The sequence below is a fragment of the Girardinichthys multiradiatus genome, chromosome 15 (genome assembly GCF_021462225.1).
Source record: "Girardinichthys multiradiatus isolate DD_20200921_A chromosome 15, DD_fGirMul_XY1, whole genome shotgun sequence".
Lineage (NCBI taxonomy): Eukaryota > Metazoa > Chordata > Actinopteri > Cyprinodontiformes > Goodeidae > Girardinichthys > Girardinichthys multiradiatus.
In genome coordinates this window covers 38,842,553-38,870,383 of record NC_061808.1, presented here as the reverse complement: position 1 = coordinate 38,870,383, position 27,831 = coordinate 38,842,553, and the positions used below count along the sequence as shown (strand labels likewise).

Below are 27,831 nucleotides of genomic sequence, written 5' to 3'. Positions count from 1 at the left end.
AGCTCTGTACATCTGGTAAGGCGAGATAAGCTCTGTACATCTGGTAAGGAGAGAGGAGCTATGTGTCTCATTTGGCTGTGCTGCATCACATGCGCTGATTCTTCACATTTCACAGCCAGATCTGAACTTTCAGCCAAGTGTACCCAGGTTTCAGGCACCGGGCCCTGGGTAAACTCGGGCCATTTGCCTGACACCTTCCATAATGTATGGCAAATGTTCCACAAGTCATGTTGGCAATCCGTTTTATACACCATATATGGTGCATAAAACAGCTTGGCAACATTTTTTCAAAATGGCCGACCGACAGAGAGAGTGCTGAGAATGTCCACAGCAGCTGGCACCCAGGTACCCAGGTTTCATGCACAGGGCCCTGGGTAAACTCGGGGCCACTTGCCTGCCCAATTTCACCAAAATCACAACTGGTGGTCCCCACGCAAGGGGTGGTTCGGCCAAGTGTACCCAGGTTTCAGGCACCGGGACCTGGGTAAACTCGGGCCATTTGCCCGGCACCTTCCATAATGTATGGCAAATGTTCCACAAGTCATGTTGGCAATCCGTTTTATACACCATATATGGTGCATATAACAGCTTGGCAACATTTTTCAAAATGGCTGACCGACAGAGAGAGAGAGAGAGAGTGAGTGCTGAGAATGTCCACAGCAGCTGGCAAAACCTCCAAGATGCATGGTACCGTTGAAAAGGTTATGTTAAAAGGAACATTTTAAGCTATAATGCATGTTTCTGGGACCCTGCTAGCCAGAACTGCAGCTGGAGAAATGTTTAATTGTCCCCCCGTACGACCAGGAGGCTGTGGCAAATGTTCCACAAGTCATGTTGGCAATCCGTTTTATACACCATATATGGTGCATAAAACAGCTTGGCAACATTTTTTCAAAATGGCCGACCGACAGAGAGAGTGCTGAGAATGTCCACAGCAGCTGGCAAAACCTCCAGGATGCATGGTACCGTTGAAAAGGTTATATTAAAAGGAACATTTTAAGCTTTAATGCATGTTTCTGGGACCCTGCTAGCCAGAACTGCGGCTGGAGAAATGTTTAATTGTCCCCCTGTACGACCAGGAGCCTGTGGCAAATGTTCCACAAGTCATGTTGGCAATCCGTTTTATACACCATATATGGTGCATATAACAGCTTGGCAACATTTTTCAAAATGGCTGACCGACAGAGAGAGTGCTGAGAATGTCCACAGCAGCTGGCACCCAGGTACCCAGGTTTCATGCACAGGGCCCTGGGTAAACTCGGGCAACTTGCCTGCCCAATTTCACCAAAATCACAACTGGTGGTCCCCACGCAAGGGGTGGTCCGGCCAAGTGTACCCAGGTTTCATGCACAGGGCCCTGGGTAAACTCGGGCCATTTGCCTGACACCTTCCATAATGTATGGCAAATGTTCCACAAGTCATGTTGGCAATCCGTTTTTTACACCATATATGGTGCATATAACAGCTTGGCAACATTTTTCAAAATGGCTGACCGACAGAGAGAGAGAGAGAGAGAGTGCTGAGAATGTCCACAGCAGCTGGCAAAACCTCCAGGATGCATGGTACCGTTGAAAAGGTTATATTAAAAGGAACATTTTAAGCTTTAATGCATGTTTCTGGGACCCTGCTAGCCAGAACTGCGGCTGGAGAAATGTTTAATTGTCCCCCTGTACGACCAGGAGCCTGTGGCAAATGTTCCACAAGTCATGTTGGCAATCCGTTTTATACACCATATATGGTGCATAAAACAGCTTGGCAACATTTTTTCAAAATGGCCGACCGACAGAGAGAGTGCTGAGAATGTCCACAGCAGCTGGCACCCAGGTACCCAGGTTTCATGCACAGGGCCCTGGGTAAACTCGGGGCCACTTGCCTGCCCAATTTCACCAAAATCACAACTGGTGGTCCCCACGCAAGGGGTGGTTCGGCCAAGTGTACCCAGGTTTCAGGCACCGGGACCTGGGTAAACTCGGGCCATTTGCCCGGCACCTTCCATAATGTATGGCAAATGTTCCACAAGTCATGTTGCCAAGCTGTTATATGCACCATATATGGTGTATAAAACAGCTTGGCAACATTTTTTCAAAATGGCCGACCGACAGAGAGAGAGAGTGCTGAGAATGTCCACAGCAGCTGGCAAAACCTCCAGGATGCATGGTACCGTTGAAAAGGTTATATTAAAAGGAACATTTTAAGCTTTAATGCATGTTTCTGGAACCCTGCTAGCCAGAACTGAAGCTGGAGAAATGTTTAATTGTCCCCCTGTACGACCAGGAGCCTGTGGCAAATGTTCCACAAGTCATGTTGCCAAGCTGTTTTATACACCATATATGGTGCATAAAACAGCTTGGCAACATTTTTTCAAAATGGCCGACCGACAGAGAGAGTGCTGAGAATGTCCACAGCAGCTGGCACCCAGGTACCCAGGTTTCATGCACAGGGCCCTGGGTAAACTCGGGGCCACTTGCCTGCCCAATTTCACCAAAATCACAACTGGTGGTCCCCACGCAAGGGGTGGTTCGGCCAAGTGTACCCAGGTTTCAGGCACCGGGCCCTGGGTAAACTCGGGCCATTTGCCCGGCACCTTCCATAATGTATGGCAAATGTTCCACAAGTCATGTTGGCAATCCGTTTTATACACCATATATGGTGCATAAAACAGCTTGGCAACATTTTTTCAAAATGGCCGACCGACAGAGAGAGAGAGTGCTGAGAATGTCCACAGCAGCTGGCAAAACCTCCAGGATGCATGGTACCGTTGAAAAGGTTATATTAAAAGGAACATTTTAAGCTTTAATGCATGTTTCTGGGACCCTGCTAGCCAGAACTGAAGCTGGAGAAATGTTTAATTGTCCCCCTGTACGACCGGGAGCCTGTGGCAAATGTTCCACAAGTCATGTTGGCAATCCGTTTTATACACCATATATGGTGCATAAAACAGCTTGGCAACATTTTTTCAAAATGGCCGACCGACAGAGAGAGAGAGTGCTGAGAATGGCACTATTGGGCTGATTTTCACAAATGTGTCTCGGGGGTTCGTACAGAGCGTGAAAACGTCGATCCGGTGTCGCTCGGACGTTTCTGCTGGAAACGGCGAGGGTGAATTTTGGTCCGCTCAGCACCTTTGACACCTCGTAACTCCACAACGCTTTGCCCTATCTGGACCAAACTCGCAGCTCTGAATCCCATTTAAAGCCTCTACCAGTGTGTGAAAGCACAGATGCCTAGCACCTTCCACTAGATGTCCCCTGTATCCACCTTGTGCAAGGCCCAAACGAACCTGCGGACCGTTTTAGGCTTTTCGCGGGAGAATGCAGTGGTGTAGGAAGACATGGATGGTCTCGTTTTGTTCGTCAGATGCTGCCCTTTCCAACGGTACCAAGCATGTGCAGAACAAACACTCCTATGCGAAGCTAGGGGCCCAAACACACTGCGTGAGCGTGTCCCTGGCTGATAAGGCCCAAACGAACCTGCGGACCGTTTTAGGCTTTTCGCAGGGAGAATGCAGTGGTGTAGGAAGACATGGATGGTCTCGTTTTGTTCGTGAGATGCTGCCCTTTCCAACGGTACCAAGCATGTGCAGAACAAACACTCCTATGCGAAGCTAGGGGCCCAAACACACTGCGTGAGCGTGTCCCTGGCTGATAAGGCCCAAACGAACCTGCGGACCGTTTTAGGCTTTTCGCAGGAGAATGCAGTGGTGTAGGAAGACATGGATGGTCTCGTTTTGTTCGTGAGATGCTGCCCTTTCCAACGGTACCAAGCATGTGCAGAACAAACACTCCTACGCGAAGCTAGGGGCCCAAACACACTGCATGAGCAATAAGGCCCACATTTCAAACTCGCGTCCCCCGGCCCCCGAAGTGGCTAGAGACACCAAAATGACAGAATGTGTCACCTATGCGGGCGGCCTTTAACATGTGTGTAAAATTTGGTGGCCGTGCGTTAAAGCTTCCAGCACTCCCTCCTCCCATCCACCTGTGAGCAGTCCTCTGTTGCTCTCTGAACCTGAGAGGACTATCTGGGGTTTGTGGATTTGACCACCGTTGGCCTATTGGGCTGATTTTCACAAATGTGTCTCGGGGGTTCGTACAGAGCGTGAAAACGTCGATCCGGTGTCGCTCGGACGTTTCTGCTGGAAACGGCGAGGGTGAATTTTGGTCCGCTCAGCACCTTTGACACCTCGTAACTCAACAACGCTTTGCCCGATCTGGACCAAACTCGCAGCTCTGCATCCCATTTAAAGCCTCTACCAGTGTGTGAAAGCACAGATGCCTAGCACCTTCCACTAGATGTCCCCTGTATCCACCTTGTGCAAGGCCCAAACGAACCTGCGGACCGTTTTAGGCTTTTTGCGGGAGAATGCAGTGGTGTAGTACGACATGGATGGCCTCGTTTTGTTCGTCAGATGCTGCCCTTTCCAACGGTACCAAGCATGTGCAGAACAAACACTCCTACGCGAAGCTAGGGGCCCAAACACACTGCGTGAGCAATAAGGCCCACATTTCAAACTCGCGTCCCCCGGCCCCCGAAGTGGCTAGAGACACCAAAATGACAGAATGCGTCACTTATGCGGCCGAGAACATGTGTGTAAAATTTGGTGGCCGTGCGTTAAAGCTTCCAGCACTCCCTCCTCCCATCCACCTGTGAGCAGTCCTCTGTTGCTCTCTGAACCTGAGAGGACTATCTGGGGTTTGTGGATTTGACCACCGTTGGCCTATTGGGCTGATTTTCACAAATGTGTCTTGGGGGTTCGTACAGAGCGTGAAAACGTCGATCCGGTGTCGCTCGGACGTTTCTGCTGGAAACGGCGAGGGTGAATTTTGGTCCGCTCAGCCCCTTTGACACCTCGTAACTCAACAACGCTTTGCCCGATCTGGACCAAATTCACAGCTCAGCATCCCATTTAAAGCCTCTACCAGTGTGTGAAAGCACAGATGCCTAGCACCTTCTACTAGCTATTTCTTTTCAGGTGCGTCATACGCGACTAAGGTCAAGAGACTTTCGATCAGAACAAGTAGAAGATGCGCAGTGTGCAATTGAAGTGGAGAAAATGCTACAGGTCATAAAACAAGAGCTGAAAAGACACCCATTTGGTAAAGCGACACCGTTTTGCCCACTGCATCTAGTGCTGCTCACATAATTATTAAGTAAGTGATCCACCATAAATCAGGCACATTTAACCACACTTTAAGGTTTTTAAAGCTTTCAAAAGCCTATACCTATGGTTCTGAGCTTTTTCATGGAGGTTTATTAGGCAATCAGCTGATCTGGTTTCTATTAATGCAATCTGATCTGCTTATGCCTTTTTTCCCAGTCCCCTTTAAACGCAACGCATCTAGTGCTGCTCACATAATTATTAAGTAAGTGATCCACCATAAATCAGGCACATTTAACCACACTTTAAGGTTTTTAAAGCTTTCAAAAGCCTATACCTATGGTTCTGAGCTTTTTCATGGAGGTTTATTAGGCAATCAGCTGATCTGGTTTCTATTAATCCACCATAAATCAGGCACATTTAACCACACTTTAAGGTTTTAAAGCTTTCAAAAGCCTATACCTATGGTTCTGAGCTTTTTCATGGAGGTTTATTAGGCAATCAGCTGATCTGGTTTCTATTAATGCAATCTGATCTGCTTATGCCTTTTTTCCCAGTCCCCTTTAAACGCAACGCATCTAGTGCTGCTCTTAACAAGTCATTGATCCACCATAAATCACGCACTTTTAACCATACTTTAAGCTTTTTAAGCTTTTAAAAGCCTCCCGTTATGTTTCTGAGCCGTTTCATGGATTATTATGCACGAAATCAGCTGATCTGTCATGTTTACTTCTCAGTACACATTTAACAGCTGCTGCTCCCACGTAGAGCTGCGCACGTAGTTAACAGCTCATTGATCCACCATAAATCACGCACATTTAACCACACTTTAACCATTTGAAGCTTTTAAAAGCCTGCCGTTATTTTCCTGATCCGTTTCATGGAGTTTTTGTCTTTAATTCAACGGGATCTACTTTCTGCACAAAGTATGCATCTATGTTCGCGGAGCTCGCTGGGGGCGGGGCTTGTATTTTCCGAAAACAAGAGCAGCCGGCGCCATCTTAGAGAGCATTATCACGGTGACTAAGCAAGCAGGTGTGCCCCAAAGAAGAGCAGATTTCGAACGAGCTTTTAAAACAACACGTTTGCTATTGTTTCCAGTGGCTGTAAGTACACACCAAGTTGCTGTTTTTCAGTTGTTGTTTTTGCTTAAAATCGCCGAAGTGCTGCGAGCGAATGAATGGCTACACACTGACTGTTGTTTAAAAGTTGTAATTGTTAAAAAATGCTGTGACTCACGTACACTGTCCCGGTTTTGTTTTCTATTTTTACCCGTTTAAAACGTGTCTGAGCAGCGACAAAGTGCTGCGAATGAATGGCTACACACTGACTGTTGTTTAAAAGTTGTAATTGTTAAAAAAATGCTTTGTGACTCACGTACACTGTCCCCGTTTTATTTATTGATTTATTGATTTATTTATTTTCCACCCCAGTTTAGACCATGTCTGACAAGAGGGAGGTCAGGTGCCCCATGTGCAATTGCGCATACTTGAACGTTGCCCGGCACCTGAAGGCGGCTCACAGATGTGCCAATTTAAAAGAGAGGTCCATCTTGGTGAAGTGGGCAACGGGACATGTCAATATTCGTTCCTGCCCGTGTCCTGTGTTGGGCTGTAAGTACAGCCCTGGTCACCACCTGGATAGACACATTAAAAACACACACAGTGAGCTGTCTCACACCCACAAAGAGGAGATGCTGGCCCGTGCCAGGACGGTCCAGGCAAGGCTCCTGCTGGGGGAGCTGCGCGCGTCAATGAGCACTCCAGCCATGGTCTCAGACTTTGACAAGAGGGAGCTGGAAGACCTGTACGCGCCGGCTGGCCAGGTGGCGGAGCAGCAGCAGCAGCCTAGTTCCACTCGAGACCCGGTGTGCTGCAGTGCTCCCTGCGCAGAACATTTGAAAAGGTCATCAATTAATTATCATTATTAATTCATCTTCAAGAGAGGAAATAATAGAGAAATGCAGCTTAAAGTGATTGTGATTTTCATATCAGCTACAAATCTGAGCTGGACACCATGGCAAAGATCAGGGTGGACCTGGAGTCTAGGTTGGAGCAGCAGCAGCAGACGATAACCACTTTAAAAAGATTGGTGGCCAGTCTTAGGAGGCAGCACGCTCCCACTGCTCAAAAGGTACACTTTGCTTGTTATTTGTGGGGGGCTTTTCTGAGTCGGGGGTGAAGGGTCATGTAACTGACGTAGTATGTGTGTTTGTGTGTGACAGGTTAAGAGAAACAGGACTGAGGCGGCATCCACCAGCGGCCAATTGGAGCCGCATTTCGGTGCAGAATCACAGGTGAGAAGGTCATCTGTCAGGCACTGGTTTCTGGAGAGGTGGACCATTCTGTGAGTGGATGAGAGATCCACAGTGAATGCATTTGAAAGTAAATCTCTCACTCACTCTTTCTCCCAGGTCACTGAAGAGCAGGAGACCACCACCTCAGCTGCACCATCCAACCTCCCCACCCCGAAGGAAGGAGGTGATCCAGATCCCTGGAGCGAAAGAGCAGATTGTGTTGCCAACTCATGCGATAGGAGCAGAGGAGGAAAAAGAGACTGCGGGCCCAGCATCCTTCTCTTGGTCAGCTGGAACAGGAAAGGGCAACTTGATGAGGCGCATAATCCTGCCAGAATCTATGGGTGAGTCCCCCCTAGACACACACACGCACACACACGCACGCACACACACGCACACACACGCACACACACACACAGACCTTTCAGTCAGTACCTTGTAGTCTCTTAGAAAGGCTGCAATATGCTGTAGGGATCAGGGGAACAGCGCTAGGCTGGTTTAAATCTTATCTGTCTGACAGATTCCAGTTTGTTCATGTAAGTGACAAATCATCTTTAAACTCCAGGGTTAATTGTGTAGTGCCACAGGGCTCAGTACTTTGGCCAATTCTCTGTCATTTAAATCCCATATTAAACAGGTTTCTAGGATTTTCATTCTTTCACCTCCAGAACATTGCCAGAATTAGAAATATCCTATCTAGGAGTGACACTGAAAAACTAGTCCATGCATTTGTTACTTCAAGGCTGGACTATTGTAATTCTTTACTATCAGGATGTCCACAAAATGCAGTTAAAAGCCTTCAGCTGATTCAAAATGCTGCAGCAAGAGTTCTGATGAAAATTAAAAAGAGAGATCATATTTCTCCTATTTTAGCTTCCCTTCATTGGCTCCCTGTTAAATCCAGAATAGAATTTAAAATTCTCCTCCTCACATATAAAGCCCTTAATGATCTAGCTCCATCATACATCAGAGATCTGATTGGTCCATATGTTCCTAACAGAGCACTTTGTTCTCAGACTGCAGGTTTACTGGTGGTTCCTAGAGTCTCTAGAAGTAGAATGGGAGGCAGATCCTTTAGTTATCAGGCTCCTCTCCTGTGGAACCAGCTCCCAGTTTTAGTCCGTGAGGCAGACACCCTGTCTACTTTTAAGGCTAGGCTTAAAACTTTCATTTTTGATAAAGCTTATAGTTAGAGTGGCTTAGTTTATCCTGAGCTATCTTCCTTATTTTTTCCCTCTGTCTTCTTCCCTCCCTGTTGGTTGGAGTAAGGGGGAGTCAGGTTGAGCCTAAACCGGCTCAGTTATGGTTGAGGTGCAAACACACCCTCCATTTCTGCTACCTGTATGACCCCTTCTCTTTTCCAATGGTTATAATCAGTCTGACAGAGAGAGGTATCCCAATCGTTGTGGTTTTTAGTATAACAATGAGCATCGGTGGGACCCTTTGTGGGGTTCCTTGAGACGACATTGTTGTAAATAACTTGCTTAACTAAATAATCTGAACTGAAACTATCTGTGTAATTATGCTGCTATAGGCTTAGGCTGCTGGAGGACATGATGACCACTTTCACCCTCTTTGCTACATTCTCACACTACTCTCCAATTTCGCATTGTTTGCTGTTATTTCAGCTTTTAGCCTGGTTCTCTCTTTTCTCTTCCTAGAAGCTACACCTGGCCTGACTCTGTGTCTCCCTGTGACACCATTCTGGAGAGGGCAATTGTCCGAGCTTCTGCTGGCAACAACTTAATGCTCACCCTCTACCGATGATCCACATGGCCCTGTCTTTTAGTGTTTAACCCTTTCTCTCTCCTAGACATGGCTACTGACTGAGCTTCTACTGTGACTAACTCTATGTGCTCTCTTTCAGACTCTAACCTTGAAAACTTGCTCAGAGTTTATCTGTTCTTTCTTTCTAGGTGAAACGACTAAAGGAGCTACATCCATTAATATTGACTTTTCCTTCCCATAGAAAGTACTCCTGGATCAGTGCTTCTGTGTTCTTTTTGTGTCTCTGCTCTGTTCTCTCAAACCCCCAGTGGGTCGTGGCAGATGGCCGCTCACACTGAGCCTGGTTCTGCTGGAGGTTTCTTCCTGTTAAAAAAAAGAAGAATGTTTTTCCTCTCCGCTGTCTCATCCAGGAGGAGTGAATGCTGCAAGTCACTGACTGGATGCAATCTGCTGTGTTTCCTTAGATAGAAAAACTTTTTTATCCAATTTGAATAAATAACTGAATCTGACTGCACTGTTCAATGATTAGGATTAACTGGAATGTATGAACCCTACTGTTGTGTGTGAAGTGCCTTGAGACGACATGTGTTGTGAATTGGCGCTATATCAATAAAACTGAATTGATTTGTATCGAATAGACGGCTTATGCTACATATAAACTTTCTCTCCCACCCCTGTCATTTCAGAGTTATACCTGAAGCGTTTTCGGGACTTCCACACCAGCACCCAGGCCACCCCGAAAATGATTGAGGCTGCTAAATCACGGGTGAGCCGCGTGAAGGCCTTCCTTCACTACATGTCGCAGGGCCAACACAAAATCAGCGACTGGACCTTCCTCCACAATGTGGAAAGGATCAATAAGTAAGTCACTTTCTTTAAACATACCTGCTGTTTTTCTGCACATGCCTGCCTGCCTGCCTGCCTGCCTGCCTGCCTGCCTGCCTGCCTGCCTTCCACTGAATCCCCCTTTCCACCCTTTTTCCCCCCCTCCTTCTACTCCACAGATGGGTGTCCGAGATGGGGCAGAGCGGGAAGGAAATTACCACTTTGCGCTTTTACATTCACCACGCATTTCAATTCATGGAGTACATGGTGAATTGCCGCCCCCAGCAATGCCGCCTGACCCGGGATCAGACGAAAGAGATCCTTCTGTATTTGGAAAAGGCCCGCAAGGACACCGGCAGGCCTATCATGGCACACCAGAGCAGAGTGAAGCGGGCAAAAATGGCCAGGATCCCCGAATTAGCCACCATCCTCAAGTGCCTCCAGATGGCTCCTGAGAGGGTGGAGAAGCTGCTGGGTAGGTTATTCACTTGATTTTTTTTTTTTTTTTCTCACATTTTCTCACCTACCTACCTACATGCATGCATGTCCCCGTGTCATGGCTCTGTCTCACAAAGACCTCTCTCTGCTCTCCATCAGACGAGGTGGAGGTGGACATCTCCCGCACGGCTGCCCGCTACGTCCTCTACGGATACATGTGTGCGTACTGGGCGTGCATGACCGGCCACCGTCCCAGTGTTTTTACCAATATGAGGGAGTCCGACATAGCCACGGCCGAGCTGGAGGGATCTGAGGAGGGGGTCCAGATCCGTGTAAGTGAACTGTGCAGAGAGTGCGGTGCTTGTTTGCTGACACAGGGCGGACAGACACGCACCCTCTTAACACTTTTATCTCCACTCTGGCAGGTTGCAGAGCACAAGACCACGCTGCAGTTCGGGGAGGCCAGTCTGGTGCTGACAAGGGCAGAGTTCTCTTGGATTAAACGGCTGCATAGCGTCAAGGAGAGAGTGGACTCCAGTAATCCCTATGTGCTCTTCACGCTGGGTCAGCAGCCGTTTAAACACATAAATCGGTACCTGAGGCTGGCGTGGAAGAAGATGGACCTGAAAGGGGACATCAACTTTACGTTGATCAGGACCGCCCTGGCAGACTGCGTAAGTATGGCTGAGCTCTCTCTTCTTGCATACATTCTACGGTAATTACACACGTTGTGCTCATGGCTGATTTCCATCCGCTTTCCCTGTTCAGGCCAAAGCCAATCTGCCGGCTGCCACGAGGGAGCAGGTGAGCACGTCCATGTGCCACGACACCAGGACGGCTGACCGCTTCTACACCCAAAACCTCACCCTGAAACAGGGGCTCCAGCTTAGGCAAGTAATGACTGGCATGCTGCAGTCACCGGGGGCGAGGGGATCTACTCAGGACACACAGAAAGCCCCATCAAAAGGCAAAGCCCCATCAAAAGGCAAAGCCCCATCAAAAGGCAAAGCCCCATCAAAAGCAGGGGTCAAAGCATCGGCCGAGGAGAGGAGCAGCAGCAGCAGCAGCGATGACTCTGAGTCGGAGGATGAGACGCCCGTCCCTTATCAGGAGTCTGGGGACTCCTCCTCCTCCTCCTCCTCCTCCTCCTCTCTAGACTCTGCAGAGAAGGCCCAGAGACAGCTGAGTGTGAAGCGTTTGTCACCCAGCAAGAGGCAGCCGGCCTCTTACACGAGGAGCTCATCAATAACAGTGAAAATAAATCCGCTGAAGAGAGCAACAGTGAGGCTCCTGCGTTCAAAGCTGGCGTCTGATAGGGTCAAGCGGGCCCTCAAAATATAGTTTGTATTTAAGGTAGTGTAGTGTTTGTTTGGCATTGTTTGAGAATGTTTGGTTTTTTACTTGTTCTGTGTGCTGTTTTTGACCAGTTCTATTAAAATGTTGACATTGTTTTTTACTATTCAATTCCGACTTGTTTGTGTAGTACATTTAATACAACCTGAGGTAATGATAGGGAATTAAATGAAATTAATATGAGACCAAAGTAGAAGACCAAAATAAAATATACCAAATTATTACAACAATATTACAATGATGGTATCAGTACAAATAACACACCAAGATATGCTCAGTTTAAATTCAGATAAATTCCCAATTCTATGATCAATAAATACTTTATTATCAGCATGTTCCAGCCTGTGTTGATGGCCATTGAAGACAGGTAAGTTTTCAGTGTGGAGTTAAACTGTGAGTTAGGTGCAGCATCCCTCTAGCTCTAGAGGCAGAGATCCAGGGCAGATGTAGAGTCCTGTCAAATCCTGTCACAAGAACATACATACTTGGCTGTGCACACGTGCTGATTCTTCACATTTCACAGCCAAATCGGATCCTAAAAGAGTCTAATCTGGCTGTCATGCATGACATAAGCTGATTTTACACAGTGCACAGCAGAATTTCATCCACAATCAGTGTCACTTTGCTGTCCTCAAGAACATAAGCTGATTTTACACAGTGCACAGCAGAATTTCATCCACAATCAGTGTCACTTTGCTGTCCTCAAGAACATAAGCTGATTTTACACAGTGCACAGCAGAATTTCATCCACAATCAGTGTCACTTTGCTGTCCTCAAGAACATAAGCTGATTTTACACAGTGCACAGCAGAATTTCATCCACAATCAGTGTCACTTTGCTGTCCTCAAGAACATAAGCTGATTTTACACAGTGCACAGAAGAATTAATGTTAATTACTTGACTCCTGGAATCTGGCCATGTCACACATATCTTGCGTGGGTGCCACCTTGTGGTGGACTGCACACTGCACACTCATCTGCACACTTGGATGAAAATGAATGGGGGTCTATGGCAAATATGTGAAAGAAGTGAGCTACACTCACCAAACCTGGGGGACACCTGGGGGGCCCCATGGGGAGTATACACACCAAGTTTGGTCTGTATGCCCTTTATAGTTTTGGAGTTATTTTGAGTGCCCGACATTCTCAGATGAATGGGAGTCTATGGCAGCTATATGAAGGAAGTGAGCTACACTCACCAAACTTCTTGGAGACCTGGGGCTGTCCGGGGGACGCATACACACCAAGTTTGGTGCATATGCCACCTTCCGTATGGGAGCTATTCAAAGTGCATAATCAGTTCCACAAGTGATGTTGGCAATCCGTTTTATACACCATATATGGTGCATAAAACAGCTTGGCAACATTTTTTCAAAATGGCCGACCGACAGAGAGAGTGTTGAGAATGTCCACAGCAGCTGGCACCCAGGTACCCAGGTTTCATGCACAGGGCCCTGGGTAAACTTGGGCCACTTGCCTGCCCAATTTCACCAAAATCACAACTGGTGGTCCCCACGCAAGGGGTGGTCCGGCCAAGTGTACCCAGGTTTCAGGCACTGGGCCCTGGGTAAACTTGGGCCACTTGCCTGCCCAATTTAACCAAAATCACAACTGGTGGTCCCCACGCAAGGGGTGGTCCGGCCAAGTGTACCCAGGTTTCAGGCACTGGGCCCTGGGTAAACTTGGGCCACTTGCCTGCCAAATTTCAACCAAAATCACAACTGGTGGTCCCCACGCAAGGGGTGGTCCGGCCAAGTGTACCCAGGTTTCAGGCACTGGGCCCTGGGTAAACTTGGGCCACTTGCCTGCACAATTTCAACCAAAATCACAACTGGTGGTCCCCACGCAAGGGGTGGTCCGGCCAAGTGTACCCAGGTTTCAGGCACTGGGCCCTGGGTAAACTCGGGCCACTTGCCTGCCCAATTTAACCAAAATCACAACTGGTGGTCCCCAAGGGGTGGTCTGGCCAAGTGTACCCAGGTTTCAGGCACTGGGCCCTGGGTAAACTTGGGCCACTTGCCTGCCAAATTTCAACCAAAATCACAACTGGTGGTCCCCACGCAAGGGGTGGTCCGGCCAAGTGTACCCAGGTTTCAGGCACTGGGCCCTGGGTAAACTTGGGCCACTTGCCTGCACAATTTCAACCAAAATCACAACTGGTGGTCCCCACGCAAGGGGTGGTCCGGCCAAGTGTACCCAGGTTTCAGGCACCGGGCCCTGGGTAAACTCGGGCCACTTGCCTGCCAAATTTCAACCAAAATCACAACTGGTGGTCCCCAAGGGGTGGTCCGGCCAAGTGTACCCAGGTTTCAGGCACAGGGCCCTGGGTAAACTCGGGCAACTTGCCTGCCCAATTTCACCAAAATCACAACTGGTGGTCCCCACGCAAGGGGTGGTCCGGCCAAGTGTACCCAGGTTTCATGCACAGGGCCCTGGGTAAACTCGGGGCCACTTGCCTGCCCAATTTCACCAAAATCACAACTGGTGGTCCCCACGCAAGGGGTGGTTCGGCCAAGTGTACCCAGGTTTCAGGCACCGGGACCTGGGTAAACTCGGGCCACTTGCCTGCCCAATTTAACCAAAATCACAACTGGTGGTGCCCAAGGGGTGGTCCGGCCAAGTGTACCCAGGTTTCAGGCACTGGGCCCTGGGTAAACTCGGGCCACTTGCCTGCACAATTTCAACCAAAATCACAACTGGTGGTCCCCAAGGGGTGGTCCGGCCAAGTGTACCCAGGTTTCAGGCACTGGGCCCTGGGTAAACTCGGGCCACTTGCCTGCCGAATTTCAACCAAAATCACAACTGGTGGTCCCCAAGGGGTGGTCCGGCCAAGTGTACCCAGGTTTCAGCCACTGGGCCCTGGGTAAACTTGGGCCACTTGCCTGCACAATTTCAACCAAAATCACAACTGGTGGTCCCCAAGGGGTGGTCCGGCCAAGTGTACCCAGGTTTCATGCACAGGGCCCTGGGTAAACTCGGGGCCACTTGCCTGCCCAATTTCACCAAAATCACAACTGGTGGTCCCCACGCAAGGGATGGTTCGGCCAAGTGTACCCAGGTTTCAGGGTAAACTCGGGCCACTTGCCTGGCACCTTCCATAATGTATGGCAAATGTTCCACAAGTCATGTTGGCAATCCGTTTTATACACCATATATGGTGCATATAACAGCTTGGCAACATTTTTCAAAATGGCTGACCGACAGAGAGAGTGTTGAGAATGTACACAGCAGCTGGCAAAACCTCCAGGATGCATGGTACCGTTGAAAAGGTTATGTTAAAAGGAACATTTTAAGCATTAATGCATGTTTCTGGGACCCTGCTATCCAGAACTGCAGCTGAGAGAAGCAGGGTTTTAAAACACAAACTCTGGGAAACTGTTTCAAAATATTAAATGAAAGAAAAGTCACTGAGATAAGGTGAAATCATAAGATTTTTATTACACAACCTTATGCCTGGTATCAAACTGTAGGGCCTTTTCTGCCCTTCCAGAAATGACAAACATGGAGCATTTTAAAATGATCTGGAATGAAAGGCAGCTCCTGAAAGATGTAGTTTGCGTTAAAAAAGGCATTTTTCATCAGAGATTGTTACAAATAGTGCTTATTGAAATTCTCATTTAAATCCAGCTCGCTAAACTGTTTTTGAAAGTTAATCCACACTTTCTAAAAAACAAAGTCAGTGATTTGTCAGTGGGCTCCTTCGTGACTGTTTTTCCCGAGAGCCCCAGAGCTCTGATCATGCTTTGGATGTTTTCTTCTGGAACCAGGGCATGGTCAAACTTGAAGGTACTAATGTAGTAAGCAGGAATGTCAGCTGTTGCCAGAGGTTCGGACATTTGAGCCACGATGCCACATTCATCAAAACCCAGAGGTTGTCCTCCTTTTCTCCTTGTTTTCTTCCTCTGTCTTGCGGCCCCTGCCTGGACAGGCACAGACACGGACCGCGAATCACCTCCTGCCCAAAACCTCCCCTTCTGGTGTCTCGAGAGTCAGCACGGTGAGAATGGGCCTCCGATTCATGCCTCCCACGCGGGAGCTGTTGCACATTTGGTCCCTCACCGTGTCTGTTGAGTGGCATTGGCCTGAACCAGCAAGGCCACAGTCCACATCAAAAGAGGGGAAGGATATATATTTCCCCATGTCAGTTCCCGTGCGCCGTAGGTGTTAACCACATTATCTACTTAACTGAGCAGCACAGCACATGTTGTAAGCTAGCAGGCAGAGAGAGCTAACTAAACAGCACAGATATCCTGATTATGTTAATACAACTCCATGAAATGGTGCCGAAACATCACAGCAAGCTTGCCAAGGCTTAACAAACTTTTAATTGTGGCTAGTCTCTGCTCTTGATGTGTCCGTGGCCATGTCATACACCACAGTGGGAAGCAATAGATGTTTTTTTTGCTAGGCCCTCCCGTTGAGCCTACTCTGTGCTATGTCAGCGCTGCGCTGTTTTCCGGCAGTTTGTGGTTGAGTAACGTTGGGGTCGTTGGTCACAACAAAACAAAATCAAATAAAATAAATGAAATACCACTTTAGTTAAAGCTACCAAGGCCAGCAATCGTGATAACCAGAGGAATCTCCAGAATTAGCTTCTCACTAGCAGGGATGGGGACAAGCCTGGTCTGGAACCAGGGAGAGGGAGGTGGAAGAGGTCTTTCTTTGCTAGGTTCTTTGCACATTTGGAAATGTGACCCAGGTGGTCATAATGTTATGCCTTAAATAGCCTGCCAATATAAAATGAACTACATACACTGAAATATTCAACGAACCAGAACGGAACAACAAACTTAGAGAAAAACATTTATTAAACACAACTAACAAATAAATCAATATGTAACAAAAGACAGAACACTAAACCTTTATAAAATGAACTATATACAGTGTAATAAATACATTCAAATAATACATTCAAATCAAATATTTACAATGAACTAAATAAAATGATATAAAAGATGAACAGGGTGAGAATGGGCCTCCTATTCATTCCTCCCACGCAGGAGCTGTTGCATATATATATATATATATATCCAGCTTGATTTCCTCCTCTTTATCCTCTGTGACGTCCATGACTTTGATGGCAGCCAGCTGTCCAGTCTTGACATGTCGTCCCTTGTATACTCCCTGAATGGTGAGATTGTAACTCTCTTTTTCCTCCTCCTCTCTGCTAGAAGCAGGCTTGGACTTTTTTGCGTCCGCCCCTGAGGCACGGACGCCCTCAAATGGCGCCCGAAGCTAGGGTGCTCCTTCTTGGATAGGTGGGTCTCCAGCTTGGCCAGTCTCTGCTGCTGTGCAGCCTCCAGTTTCTGCCCCTGAGAGGGGTGGGATACACAGTGGGAACAGGAATGGCAATGCTTTAGACATGACCACAGCCTCTTTGCATGGTCAGTTGTAACCGGAACAGTGGGGTTGTCCTTCCTTAGTTTTGCCCTCAAACTAGGGTATTCTTTGGGAAGAATACTCTTTGGCGTGTGGTCAAACCCTGCGCACGGCAGTGCGTGCGGCCGTCCGTCCGTCCGTCCGTCCACTGGTGGCTCCTTTGTTTGTGTCGAGTCTGCTGTAAGCAAACATATCGCGGATTAGAAACACAAAGGCTTGTACAAATGTTTAGAATCAGATGTGATCAAAAAGCAGCAAGACCCACAAAGAAAAACATGAGCTGTGAAAATCGTAAAACTCTCAACCACCAGCCTCACTAAGCCCACAATCAGTTTGCCTCCAAAAAATATTCACCCACCAGCTGGTTACTACTAGTCCATCCAAAACATAAGTCATCATCCTGCTCTACATCCTGCGTGACTTCTCAGAGAAAACACACAGGTGAACCCTTCCGAAACGCTCATACAAACCGCACGCACACTAGTGTTTGATGAGGTGCGCCTTCTTGGAGAGGTGGGTCTCCAGCTTGGCCAGTCTCTGCTGCTGTGCTGCCTCCAGTTTCTGCCCCTGAGCCAGCAGACGCTGCCTCCATTTTCTGCCCCTGAGCCAGCAGACGCTGCCTCCATTTTCTGCCCCTGAGCCAGCAGACGCTGCCTCAGTGTGTCCACTTCCTTCACGTGGGAGATCTGCAGCATCTGGGTCAAGGACTGCTGGCAGTCCTAGTGCAGTGACTTTGTACCACATAAAAAATAAATGATGAATCAAAATTATTTATTGGTTAAAGTTTAAAACCCTCCCCCATCCTTTGTATTTTGTGCATCATCCTGCACAGCTGTTCACCTCAGCGGCACAACGATCACGGGCACGACAGCACTTCCAGTCCAACTCCCATTTCCACAGGAATGGTGGATCCTGGAGGTTGAGGAAATCCTGCAAGGGTTATAATAAATAAATATTAAATATTATAATAAAAAGGTAAACCTTTATTTGGTCCCGTTTTTCCCCCACGCAGGAGCTGTTGCATGTAAAACTGAGGAGAATTGTTTAGTCCGTTTATGAACTCTTCTGTTCTCTGTCACTCAGGATTCTCAGCAGAACAGTAACAGAGATAAAACATACCCTATTCAAGTGCTGTCAGCGATCTTGGTGCAGCCGTTCAGGCTAAGCAGCTCAATATTCCTGCAGTTCTGTGCAATAGTCCCCCTCACACATCCACCAAGTTGGCCAGCTATTGGTCCCGTTTTTCCCCACGCAGGAGCTGTTGCACGTAAAACTGAGGAGAATAGTTGGTCCATTTATGAACTCCTCTTTTTTTCCCCCACGCAGGAGCTGTTGCATGTAAAACTGAGGAGAATAGTTGGTCCATGTATGAACTATTCTGTTCTCTCTCCCTGCAGTTCTGTGCAAAAGTCCTAACTCACACATTCACCAAGTTGGCCATCCGCTTCATGGAGTCCCCCTGTGATATTTCCCGAGTCAGGTAACAGGCCTATATATGTAGCCTGTGACCTGCCAAATATATAAATGAAAGAAACTATAAACAAGTATGCACTTGGAGCTTTCAGTCTTTCGTTTAACCATCAATAAACCAATGTAAAGAATATATTTAGATGACATAACAGACACGAGCACCTTACAAGAGGCACCCTTAGAATAGCCTAGCTTAATAACGTTAGTAGCTAAGGCTGGTTAACTTCTACACAGCAACATTAACTCAGTATTGACAACATGACTTGGTTAGACTGACCATTTATACATACCTTGTGCTTTAAATCACACATTCCAGGCAGAAAAGCTTGCATATATGACTCCACTGTTGCGATGAACTCTGGGAGAGAGCAAAGATAATACTCAGTTTGCCTTTCTTTTTTTTTTAATTCTATGACACTTGAAATATAAATTTTGTTCAAAAATCTACACACAACTGTTTAAACAGCAGCAACGATTCGGTCTGATTAGAGAGAGAAGCCACGTGCGCACGCAGCACCTGGTGCAGCACCTGGTGCAGCACCTGGTGCAGCACCTGGTGCAGCACCTGGTGCAGCACCTGGTCCAGCACCTGGTGCAGCACCTGGTCCAGCACCTGGTCCAGCACCTGGTCCAGCACCTGGTCCAGCACCTGGTCCAGCACCTGGTCCAGCACACTGTTGACGCAGAGCTGGAGAGTGCATTCACTAGCGTCTGAAAAGCTATGCTGCATTCAAGAGCGTAGGACAAAACTTGTACTCTGTCTAATTGTCGTCATGCCAACAGAACCAGTACATCATTTCACAGTTGGTACCTGAAGTTCTCAAATGCTTTGCAAAATAGCTAATAAAATATAGTATTTTCTCGTCTTCATGCATGCATAATTCAAAGTATACACAGTGGGAACAGGAATGGCAATGCTTTAGAAATCATCACAACCTCTTAGCATGTCAAAGAAGCTCTCTCTCCCGACACACCGTTTCTGTGTATCGAAAAAGTGCTGCCGTTTTCGTGGTGCATGCGCGTCCATCCAGAGAAGGACCGGCACTCGTTGCCGTCATCATTTCACTGTTACTGCGCTGGCGGATGCCTCTCATCCCTTTACGAGGAGAACCCAGATAACCGTCTGGTGACTGGAAGGAGGTCAAAAGTAGACAATGATTCCTCCTACTTGAGCAAATACATTTCGTCAGGCTCACTCAGTGTGGTGCAGCCCCTTGCATCTGAGGGCATTACAGACCTGTTATTGCTCAATCTCTCAAAGCCATCTCCACCTGCACAATCAGTTGTAACCGGAACAGTGGAACAGTGGAGGATGTATAGTTAAACTCCTGGGTGGTGGTTAGTTTTCCTCTCCTTAATTCCGGAACACTATTGTTCTGAACCTGGTCCACGGAGAGTTACAATCACATACCTGCTTGTTGAAAAGAAAATACAGGATGAGATTATTAGAATAGGACAATGGGCAAATCAATGGGGATTTAAGTTCTCAGTGGAAAAAACAAAAGCAATGGTGTTTACACAGAAAAGGAAAAGATCAAATATAAAACTAATACGATGCAATCAAGTTTTAGAACAAGTCAAAAATATCAAATTTGTTAGGTCTATGGTTTGGTGAAAAAATGATATGGAAAGTACATATAGAAAGAATCATAGATAAACAATATGAAACATTATGAGATGTATGGCTGGTATTGATTGGGGAGCAGATCGAACAGCATTAAAAAGAATTTATACAGGATTAATTAGATCAAATATTGATTAAGGAAGTATAATTTATGGATCATCATCATCATCAGCAGCAGCAGCAGCAGCAGCAGCAGCAGCAGCAGCAGCAGCAGCAGCAGCAAACACTCACCTTATAAAATTAGACAATATACAAAATCAAGCTTTAAGAATTTGTACAGGAGCAATCAGAACCAGTCCAATAGCAGCACTTGAGGTAGAGATGGGAGAGATGCCATTCGATCTAACAAGGAAACAGTTAGCAATAAATGACTGGATAAACTTACAAAGCAATAATCTGGATCATCCCACACAAGTTAAGAGTTTTGGTTGGATTATCAATAATATAGCAGAAGAATTTGAAATATATGAAAAAGAAATAAGTTCAAGGTTGCCTTTGCCAGTAGTGCCACCGTGGCTGTTACCAGAAGCAGTGGTGGATATATCGCGTTGATGGATATATCGCGTTGATGGATATATTGCGTTGATGGATATATTGCGTTGATGGATATATTGCGTTGATGGAAAAGAAAAAGGATCCAAAATGTAGATAAGATTCAAGTATAATACAAGAATATATAAACAATTACTATCAGTATGTCCAGATTGACACACAGACGCATCAAAAACAGATGAGAAAATAGGAGTAGCATTTGTAATACCAGAATTTAAAAGAAAAGTAGGAAAAAGAATTACAGATGGACTCCTGCTTTACTTGCACTGCTTTACTTGTACAATGATCACCTGCACTGTTGTATTGCTCTTGCATCTTATACTGCTCTATATTTACTCTCACTCACTTAAAACTGTGCACATATATTTATATTATATTGTAGATATGTTTATACTGTTTAATTTGTACTGTATTGCACCGACTACGCCAAAACAAATTCCTTGTATGTCCAAAAACGTACTTGGCAATAAAGCTTTTCTGATTCTGATTCTCTGATCAGTATATTCAGGAGAAGTATTAGCCATATTGTGAGCAGCGCAGTGGGTGCAGGATAGAAAACCATTAAAAGATAATCATTTGTTCAGACTCAAGTTCAGCATTATTAAGTTGAAAACATAATCATTCAGAGGGTAGAGCAGACATTTTGGGTTGGAAATAAAACAGACTTTATTTAGAATACAAAGAATGGGATTAATATTAGTGTTTTTATGGGTACCAGGAGTTGCAGGGAATGAGAACGCGGACAGGATAGCAAAGAAGGCAACACAAAACAACAGTAGCTTTAAAATAAATATGAGTTGGTTCAGAGGCAAGAAATATAATTAAACAGAGAATCAGGAAAGAGTGGCAAAAAAGGTGGGATCAAGAAAAGAAAGCAAGATGGTTTTACAGAATCAACAAGATAGTAGGAGAAGTAAGAACAGGAGGAAGGAGTAGAAAAGAGGAAAGATGAATTACAAGATTAAGAATAGGACATACAGGACGACTTTGTTCTACATTGTTGAAGATAAAGAAACATAATACAGGAAAATGTGATCATTGTGGAGAGGAGGAAACAATAGAACATGTCATATTCAAGTGTCAGAAATATGAACAAGAAAGAACAATTTTAAGGAGAGAATTTTTAGGTATTAAACCCGGTGGCCCATCAAGGCAAAACGGGACACCGGGTGATAGTGAGGGACACGGCCAGTATAAGTCAATGAATGGCGACACGGCCAGTATAAGTCAATGAATGGCGACACGGCCAGTATAAGTCAACGAATGGCCTGGGGAAAAAATGGAAGCCATGTGCTCCAGTTAACCATGCCCACAGGGCATCTACTGTACCCAGTTTTCAGTCACCGGGCCCTGGGTAAAATCTCGCAAGAAACACAACTGGCCAAGGGGTCCCATAGAGATACATTGGCCGTGTTCCTCCTATCCACTTTGTGTCCACAATTCACGGATTTCGACACCTCCTAACTCTGGAACGCTTTGTCCGATCGCAGCCAAACTCCATGGGCCTCGTCACCCTTCCGGTACCTGCGAGCCTGCAAAAGCAGAGGTCTGTGGCGCAGTACCATTTTTGACAGGTTGGTGGCGCTATGCTGCATGTCATATCTATAGTGTGGAAGTGACAGTGCACCCAAAAAATCTATTTGGCAAAATTTGTTGCAGTACCCTTCCCGACATGCGCTATAGAGCACTCGTAGCCAAAAGCTACAAACAAGCCTAATCAGGCGTGCAACTGGTGGTCCCCAACGGGTGGAGGTCCGGCCAAGTGTACCCAGGTTTCATGCACCTGTCCCTGGGTAAACTTGAGCCAATTGTGCCTCAACCCAAACCCACTCACACACCTCCAGGACCAGGCCCACGGTCACCTCCAGGACCAGGCCCACGGTCACCTCCAGGACCGCCGGGGGTGCACTTTCACTGGGGGGCCTTTATTTTTGGGAGAATGGTGAGAGGGCATTTGTGTGGTGTGGGCATTGTGCATGGCTTTTGTTTTGGGTGCTTTTTGTTACTTCTGTCCTCCGCTGTTTGACGTGCTGCTGTGGTTGGGTGGTGGTCCAGTGTGGTGCGGCTCTAGCGGTTGTGGTCTTGGTCAGCGCTGTGCATGGATCTTCAGTAGCTGGACTGGGAGGGCTGGGGATCGGCTCTTAAGGGTTTGTGCGGTTCCAGGGTGGGAGGCCGGGAGGAGGAGCTGGCCTTCTGGTCAGGGTTTCGGCTGGGGTTTGGTGTCGGGTCTCGATTGTTGCTGGGGCTAGCATTTTGGCTCTCTCGGGATCGTCCAGATTTATTGAATTTCGGTCTCTGGTTTCGGTGCCCTGTCCACTGTCTGGGGTGGCCACCGGGTTCTGGCAGATGGGTCTTGGCTGAGCAGGGCAATTGGGGGTATGACTTTGCTTTGGTGGAGGAGCTGGCCAGCCTCCTCGGTGTGGCAGGGGTATGCCATGCGGGTGTGTGTGTGGCAGGCATGCTGAGGCGTCTCCCGGTTTGTGGTTTGGGGTTGGTTGGGTGCCCAGTCTTTGCCGCGCCGTGGTGGCTGCCCTCCGATCCTTTCTCTTGTGGCTCCGGCCCCCGTCCTGGTGCTGGGCTAAAGTCACAGTCGGTTAGGTGGGAAGATGGAGTGCAGCTTGTACCCGCGCTGTGGCGGCTTGGCAGTTGTGCTTGGCCTGGGGTGGATTACCCATGAGAGGATGATCTAAAGAGGGGTCTGTTCTTGTTACTTATGATTCAGTGTTCTGTTTCTGTTTCATGTCTCCCCTTACCACAAGCAGCAGAGCTCATTACAATGATTGAAGCTTGCAAACTTCCTAAAATGAGATGATAAACTTATTTTCAATCCATTCATGTTCCCACATCCACTGCTGTATATAAATGTGTGGCTCATGTAACACGGTTAATATTGTTTAGGATTCCACTCCTCATTACTTTTCATTTGGGGATATTCATTATGTGGGGAAGCAGTGATCTTGATAAGTCCAGTGTGCACAGGGGTTTCGTTACTGTTATATGAGAGATGGGCATTAAAGGTGAGTTCACTAAGATTAGCACAGTGGTAAAATGTTGTGTATTATTGTCTTATGCTGTTCTTGTGATTAATGGCTAACTGCATGATGTCCCTATATCAATGCGGATGCAATTCAGTTGCATATTGTACAATAGAAGAGATAAATTGAATATTGAAAGGGTTTTAACTTTCAACATATGCACCTGGTATGGACATTTGGGAGTGAAGGATAAAAACAGACTGTCTAGAATCGTCAGCATGCTTAGTGCCAATAAGATCACTGGGACTAAGCAAGGGATGCTGGGAGATTTGTACAAAAGACAAAATTGTGGGTCACCCAGGTCACCCCCTATTTGGGGAATTCGTTAAGCTCCCCTCTGGAAGGAGATTTCGAGTGGTAAGAGCAAACAAGAACACCTATAAGAGCTCTTTCGTACCAACTGCAATAATCCTGCTCAACTGTTGACCATTATCTAGATATTGTGTCCGTTGTGTGTTTATGATATTAGTGGGCTTTCTCATTCAGTGTGAATGTTTTCTCTGTGCCTTGATTTTGATGTTCTCTTTTAACCACTATGTGAAGCCAAAGACAAATTTCCACATATGTGGAAAATAAAGATTAACTTGACTTAGCTTAAATAACACTGTAATGGACTTAATACACAATAGAAATTGACAGCTGGCTTGATACTAATGTAACCAGGTCACAAGGCAGGTAACCGGACACCATTTATACTTTGTGGGTCTTTTATTCTCCCCGACTGCATCAAATAGAACACAGCATTAATTTATTATTTTGAGGCCAGGACTACTCACCCAAACTCATAAAAATATAGTAACTGAAAAGTGAAATGAAAATATTGCTAATGAGCAGGAGTTTCTGTAAAAGTTTACTCCTGTTCACTGTGCTCTCCAAGCTACAGGATCTTACAGTATTTCTTGTTTAAACATACAATTAGACAATAGTAGTGGCACTTTCCTAAACAAAACAGAGGTCACAGAAAACAAATAAAAATATTCATGTTTCTCAACCTATACAGTTATTTTAATAACATAAATTAACTGGTTAACTATCAAGAAAGCATCAATAAATTACAATCATTGCTGCTTGATATTTCTTCAACCTTTAACCCCATTTTAACAAAACGGAACATAAAACTCACTTTTTCTCCAGGGTACAGCCTAAATGTACCCTGGAGAATGTCTGAACTCCAAACCGCACTATCTCTTCCCTCTGGAATAAATATCACAAAGTTGTACAAAATGAGCAGGATACTCATACACATTAAACTGAAATATCACAGTTACTCTGACTGCTAGCAGATGTCCCTCTCAGCACAGTGGATGTCCTGCGTCACAGGTTGCAGTCTAACAGAATTACCCCTCCCTACTCAGTAAGCAAAGAAACTGAGACATTTGTAGAACAATGCAAGAAGACAATATTTGCATGTTGCAACCGGTTTTACCACCATTATCAGCGCAGCTCCCAGGAAAACAGTCTTACACTCTCTGCTGTTTGCGCTAAAACATCTGTGAACAGTATGGCACGCACGTGACTCCTCGCTCTCTGCTCTAGCAGCAGCCTTAAGGTGACAGTGTCAGTGTTGGTCCATTATATGAGAGACAGGCATGAGGTGCTGTAACTGCTCTGATGAGCCTGTGATTCCTGACCATTACATATTCTGTAACATGCATCATCTGGTCTGTCTCCTGGCTGTTATTCACCATTCAGCACAAAGCAGAGTTAACTACAGTAATACGAAAGACAGAATGGAGTTACTCTTTGGACTAAGCTGAAATAAAACCCTGACGAGTTCAGCTAGATTACACTCACACAAACGTTTCTGACCCTGTGGGTGAAAAAATATTACTCACTCAGTTGTTAAAGCTACTGCATGTTCTGCTTCCTTGCTTTCCCTCATTTCTCATCCCACACCCATCATCTTTCTGATGTGTGTTTTCTGGAATCATTTTCTCCTCCTGATGAACGCAGATGATGGATCCGTTCTGGCTGTAAGTAAAAGTTTGGTGTCTAATGGAGACCAGAAGGGGCACACCAGTTTGAATCCTTGTGAAATCTTTCTTGCAAAAGCTCCTCATATTCGTTCTTTCTCATTTGATATATTGAATTTTTGTGTTAGGTAGTAGAGCAAGCTGTGCTTTCCAAACAGCTTTACACCTGAGACCTGAGAATTTGTGGTGTGTTCACATGACCATAATGGTCAGGATTGGCTTTAAAAGGAATATCCACTCACCTGTTCTCCGCTCAGAAATCATTCCTTTATTTCACAAGCTCTGATATTATCTGATTGTCAGCCTGCCATCTCCTCTGGTGTGGTAAGTGCTGTCCTTTTCTCCCTGCCATCTCAGTTGAGTCTCCGTTGCTTTTGTAACACTAACTCCTTTTCTGAATATACGTTTAGCATTCAGGTTGTTACTAGAGCACACTACCTGCTTGCAAGTTCTTTCCCACATTTTGGTTTTTAACCAATTTGAATAAATAAATGAATCCAACTGCACTGTTTGATAGTTAGGATAAATTGGAATGTATGTACCTGACTTGAAATCTGTATGACTCAACTGAATTGACTTTGTGAAGTGCTTTGAGACAACATGTGTTGTGAATAAAACTGAATTGAATTGCTAATGAATTACTGTGGGAATTAAAAAGGGAGAGAGAGGGAGGTCAAAAAACTTTTCGACTCCACTCAATACTTTCTGTTGCTGTTTTTTGGCCTTGAAGATACCAGTAATAGCCACGCAGCTGGCTGTAGTCTCGTCCTCCCTTCCTTGCATTGCTTCAAAAGATTCGCTGTCAGCATGCAGCTGGCTTTATCCTGTTCCTCCCTTCTTCATGTGGTTTGTTGGCCTTCAAAAGGTTCGCTGACAGCCCGCAGCCAGCTCTCGTCACTTCTAGTCATCCTACAGTTCTCTCCCTAATCTGCTCAGTCTTAAACTTTACACAGTATTCCACATTCCATTCTCAGCTTTCTGCATTTACTTTTAAACACAGTTATAAAGCCATCACTTCATTCTTTTTATTCATACATCACAACTGATCAACATTATATCTCTTTTATATATAGCTGATTGAGAATTTTAAACCTTAATGTTTTTTTATTTTAATTATCAGTTCTCAATCATATTTAAATCATATGCCTTTTAATTTGATAATCAAAGATTACTCATTTCATTTAATACTGGTAAAAAATGGAAATCATCATACATCATTTCCTTGATTACATTTTTTGTTCATACTTCTGCAAAAGATAAGACAGTTAATATGTGACTCACACAGGCCTCTCCAGTCTCTGAGTCCCAGAATGTGAGAATATGATTGTTTCATTCTCTACTGCTTCAACTGTGTATTTTAATAATTGCTGCATGGATTACACAAAAGGATATTTATTGTAATTTTTATGGATTTAACTGTGAGCAGTTAATGAATGTTGCATGGATTACATGGAAAGATCTTTTTTTGACAGTGTCATAGCACCTGAGTCATTCTGATCTTAAGATGCTTTTGTTAAAGGCCTACTGTTAATGATATCTTCTGCCTCACAAAGTAGAGTATGGAGCCCATCCTCTTCCAACGTTTTGCTCCCTAACAGTGGGGTTCAAATTCTTTCTCATTGAGGGGATCAAATACTCCCAGCTTCCTCCAAAGTTGGAACCTGCTGGAGGATTAAAGTACCACTGAACACCCTTTTGATGCAGGGCCTTGATGATCTTGCTTGTGTTCCAAGATGTCTTCAACTCCAATTCAGCTGATCGCAAGTTTGTTCCATTGTCTAAATACATCTCCTTTACTTGTCCTCTTCTGGCTACAAATCTTCTCATGGCACTGAGGCATACATCAGTGTCAAGTGATGGTGCACCTTCTAGATGTACTGCTCATATGGCAAGACATGTAAAAATAATACCTTATCTTTCTGATTGTCCTCTTCCTCTTTTCACCATGAGTGGGCCAAAATAATCAACACCTACTCTTGTGAATGGTGAATCATCAAGTTGGACCAGGTCTGCCATGAGTTGTTTGTTAGGGGTGCCGTGCAATCTTTTGTACATGATGCA

At 45.9% G+C, this 27,831-nt stretch overlaps 3 protein-coding genes and 1 long non-coding RNA gene across 14 annotated transcripts in view; 2 read left to right on the top strand and 2 right to left on the bottom strand.

Moving 5' to 3' along the window:
* Positions 1–6,118: 6,118 nt before the first annotated feature.
* LOC124881857 lies at positions 6,119–7,448 on the top strand. Its single transcript, XM_047387677.1, has 4 exons — positions 6,119–6,204; positions 6,532–7,003; positions 7,093–7,231; positions 7,323–7,448. The coding sequence occupies exons 2-4, from the start codon at positions 6,540–6,542 to the stop codon at positions 7,446–7,448; spliced, it is 729 nt and encodes a 242-aa protein (XP_047243633.1). The 5' UTR covers positions 6,119–6,204; positions 6,532–6,539.
* Positions 7,449–7,455: 7 nt separating this feature from the next.
* Positions 7,456–11,840, top strand: LOC124881728. 2 transcript variants are annotated; one of them, XM_047387479.1, is made up of 6 exons: positions 7,456–7,738; positions 9,809–9,983; positions 10,127–10,422; positions 10,545–10,717; positions 10,811–11,059; positions 11,154–11,840. In XM_047387479.1, exons 1-6 carry the CDS (start codon positions 7,471–7,473, stop codon positions 11,724–11,726), a joined length of 1,734 nt encoding a protein of 577 aa, XP_047243435.1. In that variant the 5' UTR covers positions 7,456–7,470; the 3' UTR covers positions 11,727–11,840. The 2 variants fall into 2 exon arrangements, with proteins under 2 accessions (XP_047243435.1, XP_047243436.1); XM_047387480.1 differs by lacking the exon at positions 7,456–7,738 and having other exon boundaries at positions 9,809–9,888; positions 11,154–11,839.
* Positions 11,841–16,527: 4,687 nt separating this feature from the next.
* On the bottom strand, positions 16,528–20,617 carry LOC124882202. Of its 10 annotated transcripts, XR_007041831.1 has the most exons (7): positions 20,596–20,617; positions 19,824–19,997; positions 19,523–19,716; positions 18,877–18,944; positions 17,957–18,046; positions 17,596–17,847; positions 16,528–17,291 (listed from the first exon to the last, which is right to left on the bottom strand). It is a non-coding gene; the product is annotated as an uncharacterized LOC124882202 (long non-coding RNA). The 10 variants fall into 10 exon arrangements; XR_007041832.1 differs by lacking the exon at positions 20,596–20,617 and having other exon boundaries at positions 19,523–19,750; positions 19,824–20,330; XR_007041829.1 differs by lacking the exon at positions 20,596–20,617 and having other exon boundaries at positions 19,824–20,330.
* A 2,251-nt stretch (positions 20,618–22,868) lies between these two features.
* LOC124881856 (leucine-rich repeat extensin-like protein 5) overlaps positions 22,869–27,831 on the bottom strand; it is a 54,540-nt gene continuing 49,577 nt past the window's right edge. Inside the window, exon 4 of the mRNA XM_047387676.1 lies at positions 22,869–23,419. Coding sequence (XP_047243632.1) covers positions 22,869–23,419 — 551 coding nt within the window. The remainder of the gene's footprint in view (positions 23,420–27,831) is intronic.

Bases quoted from the DNA above. Each gene is read 5' to 3' on its own strand.
- LOC124881728 (XM_047387479.1), top strand. From the start codon at position 7,471: ATGCATTTGAAAGTAAATCTCTCACTCACTCTTTCTCCCAGGTCACTG. The intron at 10,718-10,810 runs GTAAGTGAACTG...CCACTCTGGCAG, and splicing joins AGGAGGGGGTCCAGATCCGT to GTTGCAGAGCACAAGACCAC. The intron at 11,060-11,153 runs GTAAGTATGGCT...TTCCCTGTTCAG, and splicing joins GGACCGCCCTGGCAGACTGC to GCCAAAGCCAATCTGCCGGC.
- LOC124881857 (XM_047387677.1), top strand. From the start codon at position 6,540: ATGTCTGACAAGAGGGAGGTCAGGTGCCCCATGTGCAATTGCGCATAC. The intron at 7,004-7,092 runs GTCATCAATTAA...TTTTCATATCAG, and splicing joins TGCGCAGAACATTTGAAAAG to CTACAAATCTGAGCTGGACA. The intron at 7,232-7,322 runs GTACACTTTGCT...TGTGTGTGACAG, and splicing joins ACGCTCCCACTGCTCAAAAG to GTTAAGAGAAACAGGACTGA.